The following is a 25,238-nucleotide window of genomic DNA, read 5'->3' as shown; positions in this document are numbered from 1 at the left end:
GCCATAGTTTAAGTCTCCATTGGCTTCCATTGCACCAGGAAATTGCACCAAAATTAAGTCATGTTGGCCTAATTTTGGATTCAACTTAGGCCATGCCCCTCTCCCTTCTATAAAGCCACCATATTTTTGTCATACAAGTAGAAAATTCTCTTAAACGCTTTGTAAATATGATGCCGGGAATTGTAAACTATTTTTGTTACATATTACCAAACATTTCCACCTAAATTAATCTCCAGAAATGTCCCATAGATCCTTTAATAGAAGGGTCCACAATGTTTTCCTAAACCCTTTACTGTTGAACAAAATAGGTTCAATTATGGGTCCTTATGTTATCAAGTCTGCAGTTACAGTGCGGGGCCACTCTAGTTTCCATCTCTATGCTCTTAGTTATGCCAGGGTGAAGTATATACTAACTGACCTATGTTAGTATAGGCCATCAAAAGAGAGCGGACCCCATTTAATTCAGATCCGGTCTTATTCGGACCACACCTTGTTGAAGTTAAAAATTCTGTGTAGGTCCGGGTCTAGATTCCAGACCCAAAGCCGAAACAGTTACATCAGTGTTATCTATTTTAATGCCGCTGTCAAAGCAGGCAGCATATACGTAAATTAATGTGGACCACGCATGCCACTATTTCAGGGTGGATCGGCGCTCCCTATGACATCATAAGAGATCACCAATGCTACCCAAAATGGCGGTGTGCCCTGAACCAGTCACGGGCGTTATTAGTGGCACTGTTGAGTTGAGCCTGGATACAAACTAACTGAAGTTCATGTCTGGGTTTATGGCCCAAACTCGAAATGTTTGGTACAGAACCTGAACGTTGCAGTTCGGGCTCACTCCACACTACTCATATGGTTTCACCTTTTATTTCATATGTTTAGGATGTATCTATTCGAGATTTACTCCTTAGTTTTTACCTATTTTGGTTCTGTTTATTTTTGGCCAAATTTATTAGGGTTCACCTATTCCTATTTAGGGTCTCTATAAATAGGATCCATCTCTTTAGGGTTTAAACTTTCACATAGGAAAGCTAGCACTGCTTGAATTGTGTAAAACAAAGTAAAGTAATGAACTTGCATTTTGCAAAGGTTTTCTTATCTTGTTTTAACACTATGGAGGTCATTTACTAAGGGCCCGATTCGCGTTTTCCCGACGTGTTACCCGAATATTTCCGATTTGCGCCGATTTCCCCTGAATTGCCCCGGGATTTTGGCGCACGCGATCAATTGTGGCGCATCGGCGCTGGCATGCAGGCGACGGAAATCGGGGGGGGGGGGGGCGTGGCCGAACAAAAACCCGACGGATTCGGAAAAACCACCACATTTTTTAAAAAAAAGTGTCGTGGAGCTTGCACTTACCTTCACTAGGAATAGGCCGGTGTATTTCAGCGCATTCCGGGGAACTTCAGCGCAGCAGCACCACCTGGTGGAAGTCGGAGGAACTACCTTAATGAATCCCGGCCGGACCCGAATCCACCGCAGAGAACGCATCGCTGGATTGCGAATGGATTGCGCTGGATTGTGTTCATTGTAGAATTAAAGGCGATCTACCATGAGAATCACCGATGGTAGATCACTGTCACTTACACATCCATCTCTTCTTCTGGTGTCTGGAACAGTGTTTGTTTAACGCCTCGAATCCCCCACTTGTTAAGATATAGCTTTTAAAAATATGCTAATAAGACTGAGGGGCTCAGGCTTATGTCATCGGAGAACTTCTCAGCTCCACCTTGTTTTAATTTATTAACAAGTCCCATGCAGGTAGCATTAGTGTTTTCCTTGGGCATCCAGCTGATCTATGGGATTTGCAGAGATCTGGCTTACGTTAACGACTCTCTGTCTGGAGTAGGAGCAGGACAGGCTACCAGGACAGGGAGGTGGAACGGGATTGTGTCGAACGCGATAAGATTTTGGCGTATCGGCGCCGGCTTTCATGTGACAGAAATCGGGGGGTGGGCCGTCAGACAATCCAACTGATTTGGACAAACCACGGGATTTAACTTTCAATTTGTGTCACAAGATCAAACACTTACATCGGGAAGAAGAAAGTGAACTCCGGTGGACCGGATCGGGGAAGCGACACATGCAGGAAATCGGGCGCACGATCTTCTTGAATCGCGGCAGATGTGCATTCCACTTGCACATTCCGGATCGGGGAACGCGCATGGACGCGTAAGTAAATGTGCCCCATACTGTTCCGGAATCCAGAAGTAGAGACAGACATGTCAATGACAGTAGTCTACCGTGATTATACCCTTGGTCTTCCGTGATTCTTATGGTAGATTTCCTTTAACACTCAGCTCCGTATCAGTACAGTGCTTTGATGTAGGAGATAGGCAAGTTACAAGCTGTTGTTTTGGACGTGTTTAGGGATAATGTGATTGTAAGTTTAAGTATTCCTATTGGAATACCAAAATATTTTACAAAAAAGAAAATTTTAAATATTAAAAGTTAAAGAAGGTTCTTTTCCCATTTTGAGTACTGTCCCATATATAAAAGTCTGAAATGGTTAACACCAAAAAATAATAATAATTAGGCCCCTTGCACATATGCAGCCTGGTGTAGGAGAGAGAAGGGCTGAGCGCTCCTCACCGCTCCCCTCTCCATAGAAAGACAAGCAGCCTATATTTTGCATGGTGGCCGCCCAGCTCGGTCATGGTGCACCGCACTCTGACTAGGTACCATAAACCTCTAAGGGGCCGCGATCTGGAACCAAATTGTGCGTCCATGTGGTCGTGTGAATGAGGCCTTACTGTTTTCTTCTGGCTATCCCAACTTCTATAAAGTAATAAAGAAGTCTCTAAAAAAGCCTTTATTACACTCCATCATAAAATATATATATATATATATATATGTGTGTCAAAATGTTTGACCACACGAAAATTTATAGACAAAGTTTTGGTTTGTGAAATTGGTTAAACACATCATTACAGCCTAATGAAATAAGTACGGTAACACAGAACTAAAGTCATAAACACACAATGCAAAAAAGTTTGATAGAATCGCAGTTTTTTCACAAAGTCACCCAGAAACATTCATAAAAATTAAACAAAACTTTATAGGGTGATGTACCATGATGCACCTGTGTAATTGTTAGACACATCGTGGACCTGGCTCAGTTGTATGGAGGTCTGGGATAAAATTGTGCTACAGCCTTTGTCTGAACCTGGCACAGACTATATGCAGGGCATCCCTGAATGGCACCGCCCCTTCCTGCCCAACCATTGAAGTGGGTGGAGTTGTAGCAATTCCTGCCTAAATCACAGCTTGTAGCACTCACATGGATGTGCCAACAGAAAGTACAGCAATGGAAAAACAAAAGGAAAAGAGTCACCAAGCTCCTCCTGAAGTAGGTTGTGCTCCGGGGGATGTATTAGAGGTTCAGTCAGTTGGTTCAGTCAGTTTTTGACCTTTAAACCCTATATAGGAACCTGGAAGGTGCGGTCACACATTCTGCTTAAAATTGTATTTGAAAACACAATGCAACTGGAATAGAGAGGGGCTTGAAACACATGTGATCAGTAACTAGCACCAAATATTTGCATGTACACAATCAGGGGTGTAACTACAGGGGGAGCAGCTATAGCAACTGCTATGGGGCCCGCAGTGTCAGGGGATCCTGGTTGTGTATATTCTGCATGTATGTGCGTGTGGTGTGTATATACTGTATGTGTGTGTATATGCTGTATCTCTGTATATGGTATTGTATGTATGTGTGTATGTTTGCTGTATGTGTGTGTACTTGTGATGTCTATATGCTCCATGTGTGTGCAAAAGTGATGTGTATATGCTGTATGTCAGAACAGCACATGACCTATATGCTACTGTATGTGTGTATAACCACATCGACCGTGGACCTCCACATCCAGTATTTACACTTCCACAATCATCTGAGACCAGTGACCCGGGCATTTGCTGCAATAGTTGATTTGCATACACCAAAGGATTTCTACACAAACTCTCAGAAGTTCATCTACCTGCACATCGTCCTCATTGGGGGTCTCCATCTGAATGAAGTTCATAGATGGAATAACCTTCAGTGGCCAAATGGATTTCTTATGTGGGCCCCTAATCAGTGAAGGGCCCCGGCACTTGCCCAGGTAACCCAGGGCTGGCGCAGGCCCTGGAGGTAAGTACAGGTTTATTCCTATTGTGCACCTTCTCGGCAACTTCTCTATTTTTTCTTAATCTCAGACAACCCCTTTAAATGCTTGAGACAACCCCATACAAAGTAATGGAGGTCACTCCAGATATTGGTGCAGAGAGCGCCTTACATTGGGTCTCCTATCGTGCCAAATAATCTGCCTACTGGTTTGGCTGAGTTGCTATGTTTATGTCCTGTATTATTACATTTCACTTGTTTTCTGCATCTTTGTGTCTGTGACATCACATCCTCCCCGGTGCTGAGATCCCAGCAGTGTGAATCATGTCTTGTGCTGCCAGTCCCCGAGCGCTGCAGCCCTGCAATGTTGTCTGACACTATGATATCCATCACATCTCTCCAAGTTCTTTTCTGCCTCTTCTCATGTAAGTGACATTATTATTGTTCAATTTTTTATTTTTGGAGGAATTGAATGAATTTTTTTTTTTTTTTTGCTATCGCAGGTTACAAAGAGAAACTATGCGTCCAAATTTTTTTTTAAAAATTCATTCATGTTTTCAATTATTTAGCACTATTATTATTTTTTGATTTCTAAAATCAGACATTTATAGTATTATTCCCCCCCAAAATTCCTGAATTATTATTTTCATCATTTATTAACTTATGAGAACAGGACCGGTGGTCATACATTGCGGATGGAGGAGAAGAGATTTAGACACTAATATAGGAAAGGATTCTCTACAGTTAGAGTAGTGTAACTATGGGAGGCTCAACCAGAGGAGGGAATAATGGCAGAAAGAATGGCAGCATTCACCACGCGGCTCAATGTTTATGTTTAATGAACAATGGAAAAGATACGTCTGCTGCAATAATGAACAATAGAAAAGGCAGAGCTTATTTGGGTTTTACAATTTATGGATATTCCAACACTGGAGATGAAAAATAGGTTTACAAGCATTCCCCTACTTAAGGACACCCGACTTACAGACGGCCCCTAGTTACAGACAGACCCCTCTACCCACTGTGACCTCTGGTGAAGCTCTCTGGATGTTACTATAGTCCCCAGCTGCAATAATCAGCTGTAAAGTGTCTGTAATGAAGCTTTATTGATAATCCTTGGTCCCATCACAGCAAAAAATGTTGAAACTCCGATTGTCCCTGAGGCAAAAAAATTTTTTTGTCTGGATCTATAATTATAAAATATACAGTTTTGACTTACATACAAATTCAACTTAAGAACAAACCTATGGAACCTATCTTATACGTAACCCGGGGACTGTCTGTATACTTATTTCAACAGTTGGGGGTCCGTAAGGAATTTTTAGAAAGTCTAACAAATATTTTTATAATATTTTATAGTGATCTAGAAGAAGGCAAAGATCCCCTATAGAACTGACCCCAATGATCCTGCATCATAATATAAGATGTCAGTTCTATCGGGGTCATTGTCTTCTTCTGCATCGACACTATAGAAATATCGGTTAGACTTGTATCAACCTTATCAACTGTGTTTTTATGTAACCTTCATGAGTAGAAGATTTTTCCACTTTTTTTCTTCTCACGAAATAAGCTCTAATTTTTTTTGATAATATTAAATATATGCACAGACCAGAAATGATGTTCCTTATTACTGTTCATTATATCGTTGCCATCTAAATGTGTTTTTTAAAATTGAAAATGTAAAAGGAATTCAAGATCTTTTTTTACCGCGCTGTATTTATTTATTTTTTTAAATATATATACAGGCGGTCCCCTACTTAAGAACACCTGACTTACAGACGACCCCTAGTTACAAACGGACCTCTGGATATTGGTAATTTATTGTACTTTAGTCCTAGGCTACAATAATCAGCTGTAACAGTTATCACAGGCGTCTGCAATGAAGCTTTAGTGTTAATCCTGGTTCTTATGACAATCCAAAATTTTTAAAATCCAATTGTCACAGAAACCAAAAAAGTTCTGGCTGCGATTACAATGATAAAATATACAGTTCTGACTTACATACAAATTCAACTTAAGAACAAACCTGCAGAACCGATCTTGTACATAACCCGGGGACTGTCTTTATGTAAAATATGGAATATTTATTGTTCTGCAGGTATGGAAGAAATTGTTAATCAATTCTTATTATTTAGCATTTTTTCTTTTCACTTGATCGGTGATGATAACTAAGAACATGACGGTGATTGTGAATATTTTTGTGCTCTTTTTTAGATATTTTTATGTTGGTGTAATCATGGGAAACATGATATTGATAGCTGATGGCACCTGGTTTGGTTAATTTTATGCAGATGTATCTACTATATTAGGATGGAGATTAGAGATTTGCTATTATGATTTAGTTAATTTATTTCAATTGGGGTTTTTTTTTACACTTTTTTTATTTTACTTTTTTTATTTTTACTTTTTAAAAATATTTTAATTACATTTTACTAGCAGCTTAATGAGAGGGCTTGACACTGAATCGATGTAAAGCAGCAAGACAAATCTAAGGAGAGTGTAACGATGTGGGAGATTAGGATCAGGCCAGTTGTTATAGTGTCAGCGCTGCTGATCGGCTGGCATACACTAACTCCTTGCATCATATCACTATGATGCAAAGACTCCCATTCTCTTGGTCCATGGGATCTGACTTGCACACAAGCTAGCTTGATCCATGAAGATGGGGTGGCCTGATGATCATAAATAAGTGCGTCAATTATTTTTGCTTAGGATGCATCACTGAAGCTTGATGTTGATGGAGTCATATACAGGCAGTCCACGGGTTACATACAAGATAGGGTCCGAAGGTTTGTTCTTAAGTTGAATTTGTATGTAAGTCGAAACTGTATATTTTATAATTGAAGTTCTAGACAAATTTTTTTCTTTTGTCCCAGTGACAATTGGAGTTTCCAAATTTTTGCTGTAATTGGACCAAGAATTATAGATAAAGCTTCATTACAGACACCTTACAGCTGGTCATTGCAGCCTGGGACTATAGTAACATCCAGAGAGCTTCACCAGAGGTCACATTGGGCAGAGGGGTCCGTCTGTAACTATGGGTTGTCTGTAAGTCGGTGTCCTTAAGTAGGAGACCGCCTGTATTAGATGGTTGAAAATGGTTTGATGAAAGACAAGACAAGGAGACAAGGAGACCCCAGTGCAATATTGCTGTATCCAAAACTATTTTGGTCATTGTGTCAGTGTGTGTTTGCCCCACTACCCATCTCCAAGTGATGATTGTTGTAACAAATCTTTAAAACCTGGTTGCAAACTTTGTAGGACGTATGAAGAGTGATCCCTAGACACGTTCTCACAAAATAATAAACATAAAAACATAAGAGGGATTCAACGTCAGACTGGGGTTCCTTTGGCCCACCAAATAAATTAGTCTAGAGGACCACGCTCCAAAAACCCCTGGAAAATAGGAGCCAGTAACCACCATATTGGTTTGTCTTCTATTGGATCATGAGGACGCAGAGTTAGAGTCAGGTCCCACCAAAGGTTCTTCAGGTGCCATGGTGGGCCATTCCGACACTATAAGGGATTACAGGCGGTCCCCTACTTATGGACACCCGACTTACAGACAATCCATAGTTACAGACAGACCCCTCTGACCTCTGGTGAAGCTTTCTGAATGCTTTACTTTAGTCTCAGACTGCAATGATCAGCTGTAAGGTGTCTGTAATGAAGCTTTATTGATAATCCTTGGTCCCATTACAGCAAAAAATGTTTAAACTTCGATTGTCACTGGGGCCAACATTTTTTTTGTCTGAATCTATAATTATAAAATATACAGTTTTGACTTACATACAAATTCAACTTAAGAACAAACCTCCGGACCCTATCTTGTACGTAACCCGGGGACTGCCTGTAATGTGCTTGACTGAGCCCCATAAACGGCACCAGGCTTTGTCTCTCTAGTTTCTACACAAACTGAAACTTTGGTTGTTTCTAAAAAATCATAGATATGATGGTAGATATGCCCATGATTCTATGTTTTCAAAGTTTTTTTTCTCTTGTCATAGTGCCAGTAATAACCTTTTTTTGGTTTGACTGTGTAAGTATAATACAAAATTAACAAAAATATCTCTTTACCGACCCTGAGACAACAGTATTTAAACATTAATATTTGATCTTTCAAAGAAATTGGGGCTCATTTACTAAGGGTCCATGGACCGTGATTCTGTCGGGTTTCCCAAATATTTATTTTTTGCGCCAAATTGCCCCGGGTTTTTGCCGCATGCAATCGGATTGTGGCGCTTTGGTGACAGCTTGCATGAGACAGAAATTGGGAGGCGTGCCGTCGGACATTACGATGTATTTGGACAAACCACAGAATTAAAAAACGGGATTGTGTCACAAGATCAAGTACTCACATGCACCAGGAAGAAGCAGGTGAACTCCGGCGGACCTCAACACATGAAGGATTTTGGACACGCGACCTTAGTGAATCGCGGCAGACCGGAATCCTCGTCGGACAACACACCGCGGGATCGCAACAGGACCGGGTAAGTAAATCTGCCCCATCCAGTGAAGTTGGAAAAAAGTGAAGAACATGTTTCATTCTAGAACTTCTATGATAGCAAATTCCAACCCAGGTTTTCTTACTTCCAAGATTCTTTGACTCGTTGCACCCCCAACGTTGAAACAACCTCATCATTGGTATAGAATCAACTGTGTGAATAAGTAGTCAATGAAATTTAAGAAGATAAAACAAATCAAGTCACTGTGATGTCCTCACATGGATGTCCTTAGAGGAGCAATGTGTAAATGTGGCTTCATCCAGAAGGGCTACGTATAGTTATTAGCACAAGACTAGGCCAATGATATTTTCACAGGAGGACAGAAGATTGATTGGGTTGGATTTTTTGGGGCTTACTCTCCCTTGTTACTTAATTGACCTGGACCTGTGATCCAACAACTAAGTCAAGTTTATGATTATTAGGGGGCTCCTCTTAGTCAAAAGTTGGTGAAAGATCGTAGTGCTATGTAGAGATGACGGTGAAGTTTTCATTGTCAAAGTTTCCACAAAAATTCTTATCAGTATTTTGAAATCAAGCGTCAGCACTTATTTCCCTTATCTGCGGCAAGAAGCCACAATTGCTTCAAGAAGTAACATCTTTCCATACATATACAAGTGGTTGCAAGTTAATGCTACATTTTGCTTGCCCCAGTCTGGTCCTCAATGGCAAAAGTTGCTATTACTGTGATCCCAAGGAGAAAGAACCTGCTCCCCTATGCCCCTATGTGAAATTACACATCAGAGCAACATATTCATGGACATAACTACTGTAGGCATAGTAGCCACTATGGGGCCCATCAACCAGAGGGCCCATATCAGGTCAATTAACCCATCACTGCAGCATTTACTTATTTTTAATATCAAAATATATCCAAACCATCAGTGTATACGTGTCATTCATTTTTTCTAGTGTATGTAAGAAGTAGTAGCAGAAGGACAGTCCGTGGGCGTCACATGTCCATCATAAATCTTCAGCCACCTACTACCCATGTATCTAACCCCTTAGGTCAGTGATGGTGACATTTTTGGGGATTGAGTGCCCAAACTACAACCGAAACCCACTTATTTCTCGCAAAGTGCCAACAGGATAATATAATCAGTATTATTATTCACTGCTCTGAGAACATAAGATTATTGTTGTAGCTTCCATCCAGGTTGTCCTGGAGTATACGGGGACAGGAGCGCCAATTATAATCCAGCTCTGTCCACACCTGTGGTTTTCCTTATCCCATCGTGGAAAACTTTGCATATTTTTCCAGAATCCCCCTAGTGGAGCATCAATGGCTATAAGACACCACACACCTGCACGGCGGCATTAATTGGTAATCTCTCCGTAAGGAGAACTCTTACTTGCCGACCCTAGTCACAAGCCTCTCCCAGCAAGCCAAACCAGTTCCCTACACTGTACTGAAGAGACCCAACCAGGTTGAAACAGCGCTGTCTACAGTTGGGAATCTGTTCCTTCTGGAATAGATATAATGGTTTGGTTTTAATCCCGCATCATGTCATACCCTCTTGAAGGTCTTGCTTGATGTTAAGGTAGATGCCTTACAAGGTAGCTAAAAGAGGCGTGATTTTCCTTATCCCATCCTGGAAAACTTTGCATATTTTTCGAGAATCCCCCTAGTAGAGCATCAATGGTTATAAGACTCCACACGCCTACGCGAAGGTCTTAATTGTCAGATTACATAAAGAAAACTTTTACTTATGGAAGCTGCCAAGGATGTGACACTTACAAAAAGCACTTAAAGTGGCACGTCCTGGGCTTCCTCAAACTGCAGAAGGAATTGTCTGGGGTGCCCACAGAGAGGACTCTAAGTGCTACATCTGGCACCCATGCCATAGGTTCACCTCCACTGTCTTAGCTGCCGTCCATAGTGATCTTAGGGGTTGAGGAAGGAATGCACTCCCTTCGGCATCACAACTGTGGCGTGCCATTGAAACCAAAAAAACCCAAAATGAGTAGCACAATGTCTGTAATGATGGATCTTTGTGCATAAAATTTGTGAAATTCATTGATGTACAAAAATATGTAAAAGAATATAGAAGAGAATTTTTTTTTTTACTGAAAAAATATAGTAACAACTAAAAATAATGTCAAGTTTGGAGTACTGAGTATTCCCCTAAATCATACATTTATTCCAGTTATTGTGTTTTAAAATTTGAAATGCAGAAAAAAATATTGAAATTGACATTTTTTTTCTATTTTCTCCTGGAAAGATTCAATAAAGGTGAGTTAATTAGATCTATATAAAACCCGAACTGATGTAACATAAGATAAAATTAAAATGTAACAAAATTAAATTAAAAATCAATACTTTGCCCTAAAAAACAAGCTCTACTACAGCTACGTTGACAGTAAAATAGTACAAATCTAAAACTGCATTTTTTAAATCTTTGTCCATTTTCCAATAAAAACACACAGCGTCCGATGTATCAAGCCTCAGGGGCCTTTTTTTTGCTTTACAAGGAATGAAAAAGTTGCAATTCTTGGCACACAGCATGGAATTTATGACTTTTTTTTGTTTTTTTTCACTTTCTGCACCTCTTTATGCAATTATCTTGCCGCTATATGACCTGGTAAAAAAACTGGCACAAGTTATAGCTGGAATCTACGGCACCTCATAACCAGTTATTACCCTTTTACTAATTCCAGCGTGTTGCTCTGGGTGCTCCGAATACTAATTCTGGTGCACAACGTGCCAGTCTGTATACTACAACTGCAAGTTGGGGAGCTAAAAAAAACTCACACAGCCAAATGAATAGAAAAGTAAAACTGTTATTGAACACAACATTTAAAAAAAATAAAAAAAAACTTTTTTTTTCACGGATTACAGGCAGTCCCCGGGTTATGTACAAGATCGGTTCTGTAGGTTTGTTCTTAAGTGGAGTTTGTATGTAAGTCGGAACTGTATATTTTATAATTGTAACCCCAGTCAAAATTTTTTTGGTCTCTGTGACAATTGGAGTTTAAAAATGTTGGATTGTCATAAAAACCAGAATTAACAATTAACAAACTTTATTACAGACGCCTGTGAAAACTGTAACAGTATGTTGTAGCCTAAGGATAAAATACAGTAAGATACCAAAATCCAGAGCTCTGTTTGTAACTAGGGGTTGTCTGTAAGTCAGGTGTTCTTAAGTAGGGGACACTCTGTATATGCAATTTATGCCATATTTTCCACAGTTACTGCTGTAAAGATGTATTTGGATATGTATGTGGTATCTACCAATGCCGTAATCCTGGCAAATCCATCTCTTTTCCAGTTCAATCAATGAAAATTTTTAAAAAAGTTATAGATCCGAGAAGGAAAATTATTTAAAGGGTGTAACTATTAACCCTCGACTTTAAATGTGCCCCCTGTGATCTCCTGTATTTGATGGTTCATAAATCAGTCTTCCTCCTCCTGTTTTTTGGGGGCCACACCTAGTAGCTAGTGACTCGAACTCATGGTATTTTTTTTTATGGTATTTTTTTTTTCTTTCTTCATCTTTTTTCTTTTTCTTTTTTTCTTCTCCTTTCCCTTTCTCTCTATGTATGGTATATATTATATATTTCTTTATTTGTATTGTTTTGATAATAAAAAGAATAAAACATTTCAAAAAGATTTAAAAAATTGTAGATGGAAGAATAATAATGTCCAGACGTTACATGTCTCACCTTCTCTTGATTCCTTATGTTGTGCCTCTCTTAGGTTCTCACCAGTTGAAAATCTCCAGTGATAAGACATTGCAGAAGGGAAGCTCACAGGCCATAAATTTGAAATGTGAAGCCGAATCCTCGGAACCCACGGATTATGGGATCTACTGGTTTCGGCATAAGAAAGGAGATGTCAACCCAGAATCTATTTTGTATCTCCGTAACCTTGGGAAATCTATATACAGGAATGATAGAGACAGCGCACGGTTCACAGCGACTTCATCAGGATCCTTGTTCAACTTGGCCATTAAGGGCTTTGATCAGGCGGATCAGGGAACCTACTACTGTTTGATTAATAAAAATTCAGTGCTATACATCAGCCCGGGCGTCCCACTCATCTATCCTGAAGGTAAGCCCCTACAAAGTAGATCTATTCCAAAATTAAATTATGGATAACGCACAATCCAGTCTTCTCAGTTGGGATATTTTTTCTCTTTTAGCAACAACAGCTAAACCGAAAGTAACAATTGCCCCTCCAGCTTTGACGACAAGAGATCCGTGTAATTGTGGCCCAGGTAGGTGCTGCAAGGTCCACTTGCTGTATTGTGACCATCAGGGGTGGCTCAAACGGTCGTAAAGACGCTGGGTGTTGTGTCGAACGCTGCACATCGAGATTAAAACCCGTGAACTCAACATTTTGTAATATGTTCATATAAAAATTCTTTTTTTTTTTTTTTTTGAGTTTCCGGGGTTTTTTTCTCCCTGTATTCCAAAAGTCAAAACAGTTTTTTATTTTCAGTTTAAAGAATTGTGTGTGGGGCTTATTTTTTGCGGGAGAAATTGCACTTCTTAATGACTCTATTTATACTGGAAAAAATTTTTAGAAGAAGATATTATTGAAAAAATACATCATTTCACCATTTTCTTACTAGTTCAGTTTTATGGTGTTTAAAATTACATTATGGGTCAATACATTAAAAAAATTCTATTTACAGGCAGTCCCCAGGTTACATACAAGATTGGTTCCTGGGGTTTGTACTTATATAATATAATATATAATTTTTTTATTGAATTTTTTATTACATTTTTTTTTGTCCCAGTGACAATTGGATTTTCAAAATTTTTTGCTGTGATGGGATCAAAGATTATGAATAAAGCTTCATTACAGACACCTCACAGTTGATCATTGCAGCCTGGGAGTGAAGTGAAGCATTCAGAGAGGTCACAGTGGGCAGAGGGGTCCGTCTGTAACTAGGGGTCGTCTGTATGTCGGGTGTCCTTAAGTAGGGGATCGCCTCGTATATCTTTTTTTGTGTGTTTTAGAAAACAATTTTATTACATTTTCTTTGTATTACCATATTATGAAACCCATAACTATAATTCCGTATTTCTGTGTACATGGCTGTATTTGTTCCTGTATACCTGCTTTTTTGGTACCAATTTGGGGAGTGTATGATGTTTTATTACATTTTTTGTGAGGAAATCAGCATTTTGTATTTTCTAACAGTTTCCTGTTTGCTGGACTAAGAGGTTTTCGATAGTTAAAACTATGAGTGGTTTGCTCAGCTGCCTCTCAGTTTCTCATTAGTCAGCTATAAAGCTATCATTGGGCCTGGGTTTCTCTGCCAGTTATTTTGGGTTACCTATGCTCATCTGGTGCCTTATTTCCTGACCACTTGATGCTATTTGATCGGGACCTTGATTCATATTTCAGACAATTCTCAGAACTATGATTTTGCCTTTGATATGACCTTGGCTTTTTTCCCCTTCTTCCCACCCTTCATGTAGTTTAGAGTAGGGAACCAGCTTCCCAGTTGGGGTCATCAAGTAGACACAAAAATTGGGGCTTTGTATTAGAGCTCATGGTCACTTTCCTACCTCCTTAACTTAAAAATAGAGATGTATGCATCTACATTAGAGCAGATATTCTCTGTACAGGCGGTCCCCTACTTAAGAACACTCGACTTACATACGACCCCTAGTTACAAACGGACCTGTGGATATTGGTAATTTATTGTACTTTACCCTTAGGCTACAATGATCAGCTGTAACCGTTATCACTGGCGTCTGTAATGAAGATTTAGTGTTAATATTGATTCTTATGACAACCCAACATTTTTAAAATCCAATTGTCGCAGAGACCAAAAAAGTTCTGGCTGGGATTACAATGATAAAATATACAGTTCCGACTTACATACAAATTCAACCTGTATTGGTTCTACACAGAAACATGAACATTATATACACTGACCACAGGGTACAGTCACGAATATCTTTTGCAAGCACACACATAGAGAAAGACGTCAACAGAAATCTCAGGAAGTCAACATTGAAAAACAAGCCGTGCTTCTTTATATAGAATTGTGGTCAGCAATCTCAATTCTAGTGTAAATTTCATGATATATCCTGCAATTGTAGATTATTCGGATGGGGCCGGTAAGATCTGAATCTGGTAATATAATTTGGTTACCGCTATGTAGACTAACCTTCAGCTGGGGTAAAGATCTGGTTTTCTATCTTAGTATGTCAATACCATGTGTCCATATTGATTTCAACTAAGATCTCTGATTGGACAATATGAGAGTGTTAAAGGTCATACTATACCTCCAATTGGGGGCTTACAGTAGCCAAGTTTTCCATACGTTTTGGGGGTGCAATTACAAAAACAGCACAATGTGAAGTAAATACAAAAATATAAGACAACCGGCTGTAGCAGGAGCCTCCGCTCTCTGCTCTGCCATTAGTAGGACTTACCTGTAACTTTTATTTCTAGGTAAGGTCCACATTTGTGAATATTTTTTTAAACAGTCCAAACAATTTTTTTTCTTACTATAGATAGATATAAATTGTGATATTAATACATCGGTTATTTTCTTTACTTAGGAAAAGAAGAAGTTAAAGATCCTGACCCATTGGGTTTATCATGTGACCTTTACGTCTGGGCTCCTCTGACAGTCTTATGTGGCTTCTTTCTCATCTGTTTTCTGTTCACCTCCATAATACTCTGCTGCCGTAAGATCATTTTTTATATATGTGTATATTTTAACACGTCTATCATCTTTCCATCTCATCACATTTTTATACTGTTATATGTAAAACAAATATTTATATCCCTCCTAGTCAAACCCGTTGATATTAAGTAGCGATGAGCAGACCCAAACTTTCTCTTTCGGGGTTGGGTGCATTCCCCGTGACTTGGACATATTGCCGGATTGGCAACTGAACAACTAATCCGGCAAAATGGCGCCCCCCCCCCCCCCCCCGGCCAACCAGCTATGGCTATGATTGGACAGAGGTGCCTCACACAGCCATCAGTTGGGTAGGGGCATCAATTTGTCAAATTGGCTATTCACCCGTTCACCCACCTTCCGCTCATCTCTAGTAATAAGGAATATAGATGTTGTACCCCACATCTGACTTCTCTATAAGAGCCACAGCTGATGGAACCAATTGCCTAGAGCTGCCTTTATGTATGGCCAAGATCAATTGACCATGTGCCAACTGCTTTACAACAAGGCAAAAAATTGTGCTCAAAATGAGATATATCATAAATAGAATGAACAGACCCGGCGTTAAGTCAAGCAGCGGAACACTGACCCCGAACATTAATGTTGGGTCTGCTCATCTATAATCATAAATTATTTTTGGCCCATTCACACACTGCAGGGATTCCATTACATTCTCTTTAAGGATCTTAAAGGATCTTTTGAACCCCTTTTTTCTTTTGGGTCAATATTAGTGATGAGCTTGATGCTCGGTCGAGTATTAGCATACTCGGACCGGCTCGTTGCTTGGACGAGTATTTGCCCTGCTCGATAACGAGCATTTAATTAAAAAAAGTAAAGAACAGTAAAAAAATACAATTAAAACATTTAATTTAATCATTTAATTGAAGAACACAGTGAAAGAACACTGTGCAGAATAGATTGCAGATGTTCGCGAACATCTGCGATCTGTTCCGGAGACACGCGTGCAGAACGGTGTTCTCCGCAATAGTATTCGAAGAACAATATGTGTAGAGAACAACTTGCAGATGTTGTCACGGTGCACGGTGCAATAGTATTTGAAGAACAATATGTGTGAAGAACAACTTGCAGATGTTTGACAACATCTGCAAGTTGTTCTCTACACATATTGTTCTTCGAATACTATTGCGGAGAACACCGTGTCTCCTGAGCAGATCGCAGATGTCCCGGAGACACGCTTGCAGAACGGTGTTCTCCGCAATAGTATTTGAAGAACAATATGTGTGAAGAACAACTTGCAGATGTTTCCAAACATCTGCAAGTTGTTCTTCACACATATTGTTCTTCAAATACTATTGCAGAGAACATCGTTCTGCACGCGTGTCTCCGGAACAGATTGCAGATGTTCCCGAACATCTGCAATCTGTTCTGCACTGTGTTCTTTCACAGTGCTCGTTCAGTTTTTAATTTTACTAAAAAATGCTCGGGTCTCCCATTGATTTCAATGGGGCTCGTTACTCGAAACGAGCACTCGAGCATCAGGAAATGTTCGGCTCGAGTAACGAGTACCCGAGCATTTTAATGCTCGCTCATCTCTAGTCAATATGGATAAAGTGATACTAAATTTCAGAAGAAGTACCCTTAATGGCTGCCATAAAAAGTTGATAAAGCGGTCATTAAGGGGTGAAACATTATGCAAATGAGCCTGTGGGTTCCGGACTTCATAGCTGTTAATTGAGCCGGGAGCCCCTCAGGGTCATTTGCATAATAGTTTTTTTTTTGTAAAAAAAAAAAAAGGACAAAGGAGCTAAAAAGGGGCACACACCAGCATGTAAGTGTACTTGGTTTACAATCCTTCATCCTGGTGGTAGATGTCCTTTAATGGACCTACCAAACTTATAAAGGTAGATCTGATGGTAGGTTGTTAGTAACATGCTGAGCTGTAATCTACCTTTACCTAATCATAAATTACTTTCTAAACTAAACGACACTTTATCTAGCTAATATGCCAATTATCTGCAGAGGGTACTGGGGCGTGCAGTAGCCTATGCTCCATGCCCAAGTAGCCTTTCCCGATAATTAGCATATTAGCTAAAGTATAGTTTAGAAAGTATTTTAGGATAAAGTAAAGATAGGTTAGGGCTTAGTATGTTACTAGCCCCCTACCATCAGATCTACCTTAACAAGTAGATTTCTGATGGTAGGTTTCCTTTAAGCCAACTGACTTCTAACTTTGACACGTCAGAGTCATGTATCAGAGACAGAAGTCAGAGATAGAAGTCACGTATATGAGTACATATACACATGGTCCAATTTCTATTAGTTTCCACCTGAATGAGTTGACACTCACTAACCCCATGAGTTGGGAATGACTAACCCACTTATTTCATTGAACATTCTCAATAGAACATTATCATTAGAAATAAGCAAATAGTTTCAATGACTCGTAGACTCGGTATAAATCCACTTAATCTAATCTGAATTTTTGTTCAGAACAAACCAACCTTGCTCAAATTCTTCTGGAAAAATGCTATACAACTCCTTTAGGCTTCTAAAACACTGGTTTATTTTATTAAAATTATTTCATAAAATTACAGTCAGGTTTAGCGTTAGGGTTTGTAGAAAATGAACAAAATAAGATAGTAAAAAATATGCAAATACGTTTTCCAGCATGGAATAAGGAAAACAACGCCTCCGTTTGTACGCCTCCTTACCTTGCAAGGCAACTCCTTTGACGTCAAGCATGACCTTCTGGAAGCCTAATGACATGATGCAGGATAAATAACGTCATTAGGCTTCCTGAAGGTCATGCTTGATGTCAAGGGAGCTGCCTTATCAGGTAGCTAAAATAGGCGTGGTTTTCCTTATCCCATCCTAGAAAACGTATTTGCATATTTTTCCAGAACGGTGGCGAACCTATGGTATGGGCGGCAAAGGTGGCATTTAGATCGCATTCTGTGGGCACCCAGGCCATCACCCCAGGACAGAGTTCACCAGACATGACTGCAGTCCCAGGAAACTTAATAGATGCCCCTCTGCAGGAAGAGTGAGGTGTGAACAGAGCTGGATTATCTTTCACGGTTCTTTTGCTGATCCTATGATTCTTCCTGTACATTGACCCCCTGGAGAGAAGCTACAAGTCAAAATTTTCCCTTTGGGGCACATTTACTAAGGGTCCGCGGACCGCATTTCCGTTGGGTTTCCCAACTATTTCTGATTTCCGCTGCATTACACAGATTGGGGGCCGTGGCCATCGCACAACCCGACTGATTCGGACTAAGCGCGGGATTTAAAATTCAATTGTGACGCAAGACATGCACTCACATACACCGGGAAGAAGAAGGTGAACTGCGGGGGACCTCAGCGGGGAAGTGACACATGCAGGATATCGGGCGCACGATCGTGGTGAATGGTTCCGAACTTCATCCTCGTCGGACCGTCCAGATTGGGGATCGTGACAGAACCGGGTAAGTAAATGTGCCCTTCTGTCTTTCAACTGTATTGTTGGCCTCAGGGGCTGATACGATTGAAAGTTGTGGAAGTTCTGCTTAAATTGTGATGTTGGAGCTTGACGATAAATAAGTTGATTTTGGTTATAGTTTGGGCACCCGGTCTCTAAAAGGTTCCCCATCACTGTCCTAGTGGAATGTCTATAGCTATAAGTCTCCACACGCCTACACGGCAGTCTCCGTAAGGAGAACTGTTGCGTCCCAACCAAAATATGATAGGGAATTTTTTTATTTACAAATCTGTGTTTTAGAGGATAAGAGGGGATTATGAACAAATTTCTAGAACAACCGGAGAAACATCTGTTTGTACTGATTCAATTCGGACCTTAAAAATTTTACTTTGGTTTTCTTTGGCAAGTCAGGATATATTACAAGAAATAGGAGAACTTTCTACAGCGGTTGTTGGTAGGAAACTTAAGATAATTCTACTGAAATATAATCCTGCATCTTGTATGCGGTGGGTGAGTAACACTGTGACATCTGTGACCATCTATGAGCATGTGGGTGAGAAAGCCTTATCTAGTGCCATCAAAGAGAATATGGTTTCCAGATATCTCTCACATCTTGATGCAAAGTCACACAATTTTTTTTCCATTTTTCTTTTTAAATCATCAATTTATCCGACACAAATGCAAAAAATAAATGTCCTTTAAAAAATAGTATACATATGGAAAATTATGTATAGAATCCATGTATAATCCAAACTAGTGACTTTTCAAAGGGAACTTCTTACCCATGGCTAATAGCTCTCTGTTTCCCATCATACATTGTGTCTTTAGAACTGTCAAAACATGTGACTTTTTAAACTGTTACATCCCAAAATGCTATGATATAACACAACTTTTTAACTTTGTAGGAACAAGAAGACGGCGATGCCGCTGTAAGCCAAGGTGAGAAAATCTCATTAACAGGTTACGGTCAAAATAACCTCAGTATATAGATAGCCCCTGCACGTGCCCACTCAGTATATAGATAGCCCCTGCACTTGCCAACTCAGTACATAGGTAGCCCCTGCACATGCCCACTCAGTATATAGATAGCCCCTGCACATGCCCACTCAGTATATAGATAGCCCCTGCACGTGCCCACTCGCTATATAGATAACCCCTGCACATCTGAAATGTCCACTGCAGATGCCCCCCTTTAATGAAATGTCCACTGCAGATGTCCCCTTTTAATGAAATGTGCACCTACGTGCCCCTTTTTAATGACCCCCCACTGTTCATTAATGTAATATCCACAGAAGGGCGCTCTTGAAAAAAAATGTATACATTTTGGCTTCTTCTCCCCGGCCCCGTGGCTCTGTCTTTTCCTTGCGGCTCTGTTTTCACCCCGCGGCTCTGTCTTTTCCCGCGTCTCTGTCTTTTCTCCGCGGCTCTGTCTTTTCCCCGCGGCTGTCTTTTCCCCGTGGCTCTGTCTTCTCCCCGTGGCTCTGTCTTTTCCCCGTGGCTCTGTCTTTTCCCCATGGCTCTGTCTTTTCCCCGTAGCTCTGTCTTTTTTTAAAAATGCTTGGCAAACATTGTTATATGAACTACCAAAAAAGATGTATTTGTTATCTATTAATGGTTGTATTGCTTTAGTACCTGTAGCACGTCACACTTTTTTGGTCTTGCATGATATGTTGTTTTGACGTGTGGAACTATGTGTGGCCAATTGTTGCCTTTTACAATCACTACGCATCATGACACGGCGGTGTCGCAGGTGCGTGACATCATAGCGTAAGGGCATGTGTGTTGCATATACTATGATGTCACCACCGCGTCATAGTGATGTGCCCTGACCGGAAGAGGAGAAGACGGAGCCGCTGGGCCAGGGAGAAGAAGTTGAGTATAGATTTTTTTTCCTCAGACTGATGGCGGATCATACCTCCCGGGTATAGGGGGTGGGTTAGTGGGTACTGTGAGCCCCTCGGGTCCCCTTTTGATTAGAAAACAGGGGAGGCCTTGAAAACAATCCCACTAGACCCCTCATGATGGCGGCCCTGCTCCCACCCCCCTCTCAGTCCCCAAACCTCTACTCACAGTGAGCAGCCCTATAATTTTCCTATAGAGGCCGCTGCCTGTACAATGAATTGTCCTATGGGTCATGTGATCATGTCCTTAACTCTGGAGGATAAAGCAAATGTATTTCTATATAGATACATTTACCATATCCTATAATGCAACCAGAACGGAAATGATTTGTTTTTCACATATTTTTTTACAGGTAGTATAGTGCTTTACTGCACACGTGTTTCATTGCGTTTTCGCTAAAAATTGCACTGGGCTCCACTATATCCACTGTGACCCCTGAGGCGAGTGGCTCAACTCACATCATGGCAGTGCACCCCTTCATATGACACTACAACCTTCAACAAGACTGACCACAATACAATTCTATAATATTCTATACATGGAATACTACAACTCCCAACACGACCAATCACTGGATACAATTCTTTTATACTGTAAACTACACAACCCCTAAAAATCAATGCTACATGGTACCATAACGTGCAATGTATTATGCTATTTGCCTTGGCTGGCGGCTTTATTTCCCCAGTTTGTAGATAAAAGATAGAAACATATAAAAAATAAGTCAAACTGTGAGAAATTGAGCCTATAGTTGACACTACGGGCAGCTGTGGTCAGTGTGATGTGTAAGTGCTCTGCAATATATACAGTTCTGTAGATTTGAGCCGTACCACAGAAAAACAGGCCAACCACATACAAGTTTCATTACTTTAATTAACTTAACTACAGGAAAACTTTGTTTCATTTTTCCTTTTCATTATATTACTCATCCTTTGGTCTGACACTTAGGAGTAAAGGAGATGCATATAGTAACCTATCCAGCCCCTTGAAGTATATTGTGTAAAGTGCCTAATGGATTAAGGACCAGTCGTATGTTTACGGACCATAATAATAAAACACTTTGCACTCCATTTGATTGTATGATAATCCAAATTCATGTAACATTTCGGTCAATACTATAGACCTTTTTTAGATACGGATTGCAAGGTGTGGAAGAGGATGATGATGAGCCGCTGTGCGGTGAGAGGCAGTAGAAAAAACAGCAAGTGCAGAAGAGGAGAAAAGCCTCGGGCTCCTCCACAGGAGCCCATATAGTCATAGTTCCCCAGTAGCATTTATTCTTAAGTCAATAGTCACAGGGCCATTCTGTAGCCAATAGTCATAGAGCTCTCTGTAACCAGTAGTCATAGGGCCCTCCATAGCCCTCATAGACTTTAAGCTCTTGTGAGCTGGGCCCTCACTCGTATTATTCCTTATGACTGTTTGTACTCTGTATGTAAAGTGTTACAAAATATGATGGAGCTTGAAAAATAAAGATTATTATTACTATTATGAGCCAATAGTCATAAGACGATCTGTAGTGACAGTGAGCATCTCTAGCCATTAGTCACAATGCTTCTCTGAGGACTATAGTCAAAGAGTTCATTTGTAGCCAATAGTCACAGTGCTCCACTGTAGCAAATAGTCAAATGTCCAATCTGTAGCCAATAGTCACAGTGCTCCTCTGTAGCCAATAGTCACAGCGCTCCTCTGTAGCCAATAGTCACAGCTCTCCTCTGTAGCCAATAGTCACAGTGCTCCTCTGTAGCCAATAGTCACAGTGCTCCTCTGTAGCCAATAGTCACAGTGCTCCTCTGTAGCCAATAGTCACAGTGCTCCTCTGTAGCCAATAGTCACAGCGCTCCTCTGTAGCCAATAGTCACAGCGTTCCTCTGTAGCCAATAGTCACAGCGCTCCTCTGTAGCCAATAGTCACAGCGCTCCTCTGTAGCCAATAGTCACAGCGCTCCTCTGTAGCCAATAGTCACAGCGCTCCTCTGTAGCCAATAGTCACAGTGCTCCTCTGTAGCCAATAGTCACAGTGCTCCTCTGTAGCCAATAGTCACAGCGCTCCTCTGTAGCCAATAGTCACAGAGCTCCTCTGTAGCCAATAGTCACAGCGCTCCTCTGTAGCCAATAGTCACAGTGCTCCTCTGTAGCCAATAGTCACAGTGCTCCTCTGTAGCCAATAGTCTCAGGGCCACTGAGTTACAATACTGATGCAATTTACGACTCATCTTAGGCCCAAAGTGATTCTTTTCAGCTATGGGAATATGACTTTGGAGGATTTTTTTTTATAATTAAACAGATGAGATTAAACATAATTTAATAAAATACCTGAGGGGTCTATAAGTTTGCAGCTAACCAAACAGCTTACATGTCACCATAACAGTTCCACCACCGTTCACCCTCCAACCTGAGGGAACTGGAGAGGATCTGCAAGGAAGAGGTAGAGGATCCCCAAATCCGGGGGGGGGGGGGGGGGGGGTACTTCTCGCATCTTCCCAAGAAGACTCCTGGCTGCACCAGCTCCAAAGCTGCTTCTACTCATCACTGAGCAAAGGGGCCGAATACTTATCACTGGGGGCCGAATACTTATCACCGGGGGCTGATACTTATCACCATGTGATATTTCATTTTTCCTAATAAATTTGCAAAAATATCTACATTACTGTTGATGCATGCTAACTACCTTTGAGTCTACTATTTCACTGGCAGCAAGCAAATAACATTCTCCAAAATGGCGAGGAACTGAAACCCCAAACAATCTGTCGTACCTTAATGTATATTATGTCCCAGTCATAATTTTGTTCTGTTTCACAGGCCCGTGGATGAGAAGAATGGTAACAAGAATGTCCCCACCAGGCTCCTGTAACTCAAAGGATGAACTCACTGCCTACTCAGCAGACTTTCTGCTTACCCATGATGCCCCAGACATATCACAAGACCTGCCTCTTCTAACAAATTGTACTGTCATTTATGTAGTATAAGAATCCATAAGTAACTCTCCCCTTATGATCCGTGTTTCTGGAAGTAGCACCATACATTGGGATTTACTTTTACTAGGGACATGTAAGAGATAGAAGGGACCGTCCGCTTTATCCTTAGATTTTGTAACCATCCAGACTTTTCTTCTTGGCGAGGTCGGGTCTCATACCCTCTAATGGACACCATGACGACTCGGAGGTTGGCTCAGGGGCAGTCCAACTAAAATCAACACGATCCTCCAATTTTTCCATCATGGTGACATGGGACTTTCTGCACTCTGGAGGACCTTGTACCAACAAGCTGATCAGTGAGGGTCAGGATCATGAGAACGGGACCCCTAGCAATGCAGTGAATGGAGGTCCCATTCTCACTAAGGTGGACTTGGCAGGACTAGTGGGAGTGTGGGAAATGGGATAGTAAATGCGAGTACCGGAGATACCCCCACACTGTTCTCTGCAATTTCCAGCACTACCATACCATTGAATGGAGTGATAAAACGCATGCGCGTCCTGCTACCCCACCTATTAGTAAGAATAGGACTCTGATTTTGGTTAGTTGCTTCCAACAACTAGAACAGTTTTGCTCTTATTTATGATAAATCTCCCCTCCATATGTTCGGGTCCTTACAATTACTCTCTTCTTTGACTAAAACTGTAACCGGAAGTATATTTCAAATTATTAAAGAAGTTTACAACTTGTCCCCAAATGGATTAGTGATTGGTTGTAAACTTGATCTAACTCACTTAAAGGAAATTTACCATCAAAATCCATCATGATAAACAATGGACACTTACTCATAGATCCATGCACTGTGACTGTGTATCTTCAACTTGTGAAGCTGCAGCACGGAGGGGCTCTGGTAACACTTCCTAGAGCCCTTTACAATTATGGTAAGGTAAGGACGTGTTATTAGAGCTCCTTCATGCTGCAGATTCACAGGCTGTTACACTGTGCAGGAGTACTTCCCCATCCCCCTGTGTGCTCACTACTGCCTGAGATTACAGTGGGGAGGTTGAGAAGTGCTGCTGTACAGTATAACAACAAGCCTGTGAACCCAAAGCACAGAGGGGCTTCTAGAACATGCTCATTAGCATAATTTTCCAAGTTGATGTTAGAAGAAAGAAGGACATGGATAAGAAATATAAGCTCATTACCACAGTCCCGGTGCCTGGATCTATGAGTAATTGTCCCTGATTGCTCATGATGGATTTTGGTGGTAGATTTCCTTTATGGGGGAAGTAACCAGTCTTATCTTGTACATATATTTTTTTCCTTTTGCATCAGTTGACATATATTCCCCCTACATCAATGTGTATAACGGCTGCCTCCTGCTGTGGCTTGTAAATCTGTGTCATAGCTCCTGCACCTGTACATGAGAGCTGCACTGTATTCTGAGATGACTGATACATTGTATATGTTTTATATAAATCTCTTTGTAATAAACTTGAAATAAGATATTAAATAAAGTGTTTTATTCTTTTCTAGTCTAAAATCACACACACACACAATGGGGGTCATTTACTAAGGGCCCGATTCGCGTTTTCCCGACATGTTACCCGAACATTTCCGATTTGCGACGATTTTCCCTGTATTGCCCCGGGATTTTGGCGCATCGGCGCTGGCATGCACGCAACGGAAATGGGGGGGGGGGGTGTCCGAACGAAAACCCGACGAATTCGGAAAAACCGCCGCATT

General features: G+C 40.8%; 1 protein-coding gene across 1 annotated transcript; it reads left to right on the top strand.

The window, feature by feature from the left end:
* Window positions 1–4,434: 4,434 nt before the first annotated feature.
* CD8A (CD8 subunit alpha) lies at window positions 4,435–24,991 on the top strand. Its single transcript, XM_072126285.1, has 6 exons — window positions 4,435–4,530; window positions 12,305–12,658; window positions 12,750–12,824; window positions 15,133–15,261; window positions 19,581–19,614; window positions 23,379–24,991. Exons 1-6 carry the CDS (start codon window positions 4,470–4,472, stop codon window positions 23,428–23,430), a joined length of 705 nt encoding a protein of 234 aa, XP_071982386.1. The 5' UTR covers window positions 4,435–4,469; the 3' UTR covers window positions 23,431–24,991.
* Window positions 24,992–25,238: the final 247 nt, after the last annotated feature.

This window comes from Engystomops pustulosus, chromosome 1, assembly GCF_040894005.1.
Source record: "Engystomops pustulosus chromosome 1, aEngPut4.maternal, whole genome shotgun sequence".
Taxonomy (NCBI): Eukaryota; Metazoa; Chordata; class Amphibia; order Anura; family Leptodactylidae; genus Engystomops; species Engystomops pustulosus.
The sequence above is the reverse complement of the archived record's forward strand: the minus strand, read 5'-3'. Positions and strand labels throughout refer to the sequence as shown.

Bases quoted from the DNA above. Each gene is read 5' to 3' on its own strand.
- CD8A (XM_072126285.1), top strand. From the start codon at position 4,470: ATGTTGTCTGACACTATGATATCCATCACATCTCTCCAAGTTCTTTTC. The intron at 4,531-12,304 runs GTAAGTGACATT...TGCCTCTCTTAG, and splicing joins TCTTTTCTGCCTCTTCTCAT to GTTCTCACCAGTTGAAAATC. The intron at 12,659-12,749 runs GTAAGCCCCTAC...TTTCTCTTTTAG, and splicing joins CCCACTCATCTATCCTGAAG to CAACAACAGCTAAACCGAAA.